The sequence below is a fragment of the Elephas maximus genome, chromosome 3, assembly GCF_024166365.1.
Source record: "Elephas maximus indicus isolate mEleMax1 chromosome 3, mEleMax1 primary haplotype, whole genome shotgun sequence".
NCBI lineage: Eukaryota > Metazoa > Chordata > Mammalia > Proboscidea > Elephantidae > Elephas > Elephas maximus.
Window position 1 is genome coordinate 73,240,270 of NC_064821.1, and position 5,609 is coordinate 73,245,878.

At 55.4% G+C, this 5,609-nt stretch overlaps 2 protein-coding genes across 2 annotated transcripts; one reads left to right on the forward strand and one right to left on the reverse strand.

Annotated features, from left to right (window-relative positions):
* Positions 1–1,932: 1,932 nt before the first annotated feature.
* Positions 1,933–5,328, reverse strand: FAM229A (family with sequence similarity 229 member A). The gene is made up of 3 exons (XM_049878630.1): positions 2,640–5,328; positions 2,412–2,558; positions 1,933–2,174 (listed from the first exon to the last, which is right to left on the reverse strand). The coding sequence occupies exons 1-3, from the start codon at positions 2,774–2,776 to the stop codon at positions 2,072–2,074; spliced, it is 387 nt and encodes a 128-aa protein (XP_049734587.1). The 5' UTR covers positions 2,777–5,328; the 3' UTR covers positions 1,933–2,071.
* Positions 3,345–4,885, forward strand: TSSK3 (testis specific serine kinase 3). The gene is made up of 2 exons (XM_049878632.1): positions 3,345–3,489; positions 4,224–4,885. Exons 1-2 carry the CDS (start codon positions 3,345–3,347, stop codon positions 4,883–4,885), a joined length of 807 nt encoding a protein of 268 aa, XP_049734589.1.
* Positions 5,329–5,609: the final 281 nt, after the last annotated feature.

Genomic DNA, 5,609 nt, shown 5'->3' on the forward strand with positions numbered 1-5,609 from the left:
TAAAAAATTACAACAGCCTCCTAAGGAGGCTGAGCACTGTTTATGGGGAAGGAAGCTCTTTTGTTCTGGACAGCAGCAGCATATGCCATTAGGCTGAGTAGGGCCTGCAGTGGTGTTTGGTGTTGGGGATGGAAAGAACTGGATCACTCCACTTAATAGGGAGAAAAACGGAGAGTCTGACGGTAAAGAGTAGAGGATGAGAGGAGTGAAGGGAAAGAGGAGACAGGAGCTAGCGCTATGGTCTAAAGCTGGGGACTCTCCCAGTGAAGGGGAATGGCAGGCGTGGAGGGGCTTTCAGGACCCAAGAAATCTAAAGAACCAAGAGGCTGAACAGTCAAATCTAAAGTCCTTACTTCGGAGTCGACCCCTTTTTTTGGCAAGCACCCTCCCCTCTTTCAGTAGGCCTCCTACACTGGAACTGTCTGGGAGAGTATTTTATGTGGAAATCTAGAAGGCTACGCCTTTTGGGGGGTCCAGGAATTCTGAAGTGCTTTTAGGGAGAGCTTGGACTTCTGCCCACATGGATTAGGAGAGGAGCGTTGGGTTGGTTGAACTTAGAGCTCAGGGGACACATATATAAATTTTTTCCAATATAAGATAATTATTAGTTGCCATGGTCGGATCGACTCTGACTCATAATGACCTTATGTATAACAGAAGGACATGTTGCTGGTCCTTCACCAATAAAATTAATCAATAAAAGTCGGAATCGACTTGACAGCAACAGGTAAGAAAAGTGAGCCTGTATGATCATTATTTTTTTTAAATAAAAATGATACAAGCTTATTAAAGCAAAAGTGGAAAGTGGTTGATGCTCATTCAGCTTGTTACCACTCCCACACAGCCTGTGAGTACTGGAGCCCTCCTATGGATGGATTAAAAAGGAGCCCTGGTCGTGAAGTGGTTAAGTGCTGGGCTGTTAACTGAAAGGTCGGCAATTGAACCCCCCCCAAGCTCCACAGGAGAAAGAGGTGAAAGATTTATAGCCTTGGAAATCCAGTGGGGCAGTTTTACTTCATCCTTTAGGGTCACTTAAGTGGGAATCCATTCGACGGTAATGGGTTTATTTTTGTTTTTTTAATGAATGGATTAGGGCATTCCATCTTTCTGAGGGCAGTGAGAACATCTATCATCTGAAGGACCCCAGGCAAGGCACAGTTCCCTCACCTGTCAAGTTCCCTCACTTGTTAAGAAACTAGTTTTTCAAAGACTTCTTTCCCAATCTTTTTATGTGGTGCTGCCACCATGGGAGAAACCAAGGCTCAAGATGAACTGGGGCAGACAAAGTCAGTGATGTCCAGGGTCACAAAATAGCAAGTGGCAGAACCTAATTCCAGCCTGGGGGAATTAAATAGGCCTGGTATGGCTGGCCATTCCCTTTATTAGGAGTCGACTTTGATTCCCCCCATCCCCCTCCAGTCCCAAGCTTCTCTGGGTCCCCAGCGTCCCGCACCCACCCATTGCCGTGAGTCCATTCCGACTCAGCAACCCTACAGGACGAGTAGAACTGCCGCATAGGGTTTCCAAGGCTGCACTCTTTACGGAAGCAGGCTGCCACGTCTTCTCCTGCGGAGTGGCTGGTGGGTTCGAACCGCCAGATTTTTGGTTAACAGCCTAGCACTTAACCGCTGCGCCACCAGGGCTCCTGGGCCTAGCGCAGTAAAGTGGATTTCACTGAAGAACCGAAGAAGCCGCCTCGGGAGACGATGAAGGCGGGTGCGAGGGGAAAGACTGCGCGAGATGGGAAGGGAGTGGGGCGGGGCGCCGGGCGAGAGGAAGGCGGACCTGGCAGGGCGGGTCCCCAGAGCTGCGTCCTGGCGAAGAGGCGGTGGGAAGGAGAGTGTTCCTGGGTGGGCGGAGCAGCCGGCGGGCCCGGTCCGACGGATAGATACACACGGCCAGCCCGAAGTGGAAAGAACAGTTTATGCTGTGCTTTATTAAAATGTGCATCATTCTTTTATTTTAAAATGTGCATCATTGTCTCGTGCTCGGCGCGCGCGACCTCAGCGTGGTGGCCCGCGGCGGGCCTCGTCCCCGCCCGGCTCCCGCGGAGCCGCTGTGCTCAGCGTACTCAGGTGGCGCGGGCCCGGGGGCTCCCGCCCATGGCCAGGTAGACGTCGATGGGCACGTGCAGCAGGGTCAGGCAGTGGCAACCGGGGCAGCGTCGAAGCGGCCTGGGGAGGGCAGGGCGCGAAGGGGGCGCTGAGTCAGGGGGAGTGCACCTGCGATCCCCTGAGGACCGGGTGTGGATGTGGGGACTGTACCCGGGGCCCCGGGGATGGAGAGTGGGACGGGGGCGGGGCATGGAGCAACTGGGCGAGGTTGGGGCCGGGGGCGCTCGAGGCACACGCCGCAGTCTGCGGGGGTCCAGGCCGCCGGAGGGGACCGAGGAGGGTGGGCGCCGGGCTCACCTGACCGGGTTGTGCTCTGTCGCTACTGGCTCCGGGCTGTCCTGGGACTCGGGGGCGGCGGCAAGGCCAGGGGAGTCTCCAGCCTCAATGGGGAATCTCCGACCTTGCGGGGGCTCCTGAGCGCTCATGTCCAGGACCCGCGGCGCTCTGCGCGGGGAGTGGCGGTCAGGCCGCTCCAGGGCCGCCGGCCGCTCCCTCCCCGCGCCCGCCCCCTGGGCCGTCGCTCACCTGCGGGAGGCCGAGGCCGGTCCCAGGCTGGAAGCAGCTGCCCGAGCCCTGGCCGCGGGAGGACGCTCCGGTCCGGGCGGAGCCGGGCAGGTGTCTGCGGCGCGTCCGAGCCGGGGCGTCGAGGGGGAGGGCTGCATTGTGACCCGGGCCGTGGCGCGCTGACCTCACAGAGACCGTTCTTCCCGCCGAGGAACCCCCGCCGCTCCGGGCAGCCCTGGCACTTGGCGCGAGCGGGAGCCTGGGAGCTGGAGGGCTCTTGGCCCGATGGAGGAGCAGGCGGCCAGGGCAACCCGCAGCGAGGTGGCGTCCACGCAGAGGAGCCCGGCATTCCCGGCCGCACGCAGACATCCCGAGGCGGGACCGCGACTCACTGCCTGGCGGCGGGGGCGGGGGGGGGCCGGCCATGACTTAACCGGTGCTGGGTTTGGTGATGGTGGTGAGGGCAGGTAGGGGCACTGCTCATTTTGGCCAAGGGTCACACAGCATTTACATCACAATTGGGCCGCAGTTTAAAAATGTCTGTCCCTCTCCCTCCCTACCACCCGCGGCTGTGTCCAGTCGGAGAATGTTCTAGCGCAGGGGGCGGCTGCGGATGAAGTCCTTGGGGGGAAAAGAAGCGGGCCAAGGGCGATGGTGGAGTAGAGCTGCCTCTCGGAGGCAGCATGAGCTGAGAGGGTGATAGGAAGGAAGGAGGCGCTAGACAGCATGGAGGACTTTCTGCTCTCCAATGGGTACCAGCTGGGCAAGACCATTGGGGAAGGGACCTACTCAAAAGTCAAAGAAGCATTTTCCAAAAAACACCAAAGAAAAGTGGCAATTAAAATTATAGACAAGATGGGAGGGCCAGAAGGTGAGCTGGGGCCCCTGTGTTGGAAGGGAGGGCTGTATGAGGTGGGTGGGTCCTTCCTCCAGCCAGGATTGTTCCTCCCTGGCCTTTAGTCTGGAACCAAAGCAAGCAGGCCAGATACGGCTCTGGGGTAGGTCAGTGGGGAAGAGATGATGCAGGGAGTCTAAGTGCATCATGCCTCCCAAAGCCCAAGGTTAAAGTGGCAGGAGGTGAAGGATCTTCAGAGGCAGAACCTGAGTCCACCTTTCCTATTCCAGGAGGGGAAAAGAGATGGGCAGAGGCCACAGCCAGGGCTAGCAGAGGGCAGGAGCTGAAGCCAAGGCAGGCAGAGGAAGACAGGACTCATGGAAAGAACTATGGGTCAGGAGGCTGCGTGGGTGGGGCTGGTTCACCACCCAGTGGGCAAATCAGGCCCCATAACTGAGATTCAATGTCTTTGTCTAAAATTCCCCAAAGCGCTTTGACATCTGAGATGTTGGGTTGCTCTTAACAGTCCCTGAGGTGGGCAGGGAGTAGTTCCATTGAACTACATATTAACTACAAGAATAGTAGAGATAAACATTCTTTACAAAGTGCAAGCAGTTAGACACATTTAAGACCCTTAATGAGAGCCAAGCAACAAGACCCAGCTGGGGTGGACAGGCAGGCAGGCAGGCAGAAGTTGGAAAGCAGGAAACAAGAATGAGGAATTAGGCCCTTCTGGACTTGATACCCCATCTCTATCCTTGTTTTCTCAGAATTTATCCAGAGATTTCTGCCTCGGGAGCTCCAGATTGTCCGTACCCTGGACCACAAAAACATCATCCGGGTGTATGAGATGCTGGAATCTGCTGATGGGAAAATCTACCTGGTGATGGAGCTGGCTGAGGGAGGAGACGTCTTTGACTGTGTGCTGAATGGGGGGCCGCTGCCCGAAAGCCGGGCCAAGGCCCTCTTCCGTCAGATGGTTGAGGCCATTCGCTACTGCCATGGCTGTGGCGTGGCCCACCGGGACCTCAAATGTGAGAACGCCTTGTTGCAGGGCTTCAACCTGAAGCTGACTGACTTTGGCTTTGCCAAGGTGCTGCCTAAGTCACGCCGGGAGCTGAGCCAGACCTTCTGTGGCAGCACAGCCTATGCCGCCCCTGAGGTGCTGCAGGGTATTCCTCACGACAGTAAGAAGGGTGACGTCTGGAGCATGGGCGTGGTCCTGTATGTCATGCTCTGTGCCAGCCTACCTTTTGACGACACAGACATCCCCAAGATGCTGTGGCAGCAGCAGAAGGGGGTGTCCTTCCCTACCCATCTGGGCATCTCGGCCGAATGCCAGGACCTGCTCAAGCGGCTCCTGGAACCAGACATGACTCTCCGTCCTTCAATTGAAGAAATTAGTTGGCATCCATGGCTAGCAAACACTTGATAAAAGCAATGGCAAGTCCTCCCCAATAAAGCAGGGGGAGAAAGCAAACCCAAAAACCCGCTTCTAAGATGGTGATATATATTTTACACTTTACTTATCCTAAAACTTACCTACACCCTCCCTAGCCTTATTTCTCTTTCCCTTTAAAGATCTTCATGAATCCAAAGGCCCTCATTCAGACTTCCCTTTTATCGTGGCTGTCAAGTGATTTTCCTACAGGTGTTTAATGTTAATTAAAATAGACCCCAGAATCCACACACACACACAGGAAAGAGAGGAGAGGAGAAAAATGCCCAAGAGCGATTGGAACCACTGCTGGTGAACGTCCTTTCCAAATAAAAGCAGAAGCATTGGGAATGCAGAAACAGCTTCTTGACTCCTTGTCTTGGTGAGAGGCCTGTGGGGGGTGGGGTCCCTTCCTCATCCCAAAACCCAAGCTGAGTCTGGGATGAGGACTAGGGACTTCCTCAGGACCCAGGGTGCCCCTACTCTCCCCTCCCTACTCCAACCTGGAAGCCACCCTGCACAGCGCGTGCGTCCTGCTCTGGCTCCATGCAGCTGCTGTGGGGGCAAGAACAGAACCCCAGACACCTTCCAGCTTCTGTTTAATCTCTTTAATGCTGTTAATGGCAAGTCTGTAAAAGGTTCAGGACAAAGTTTTTTTCTTTCATATTTTATAATTACAAAACTAACAGCTGTTAGAATCTTTTTTTTTTTTTTTTCC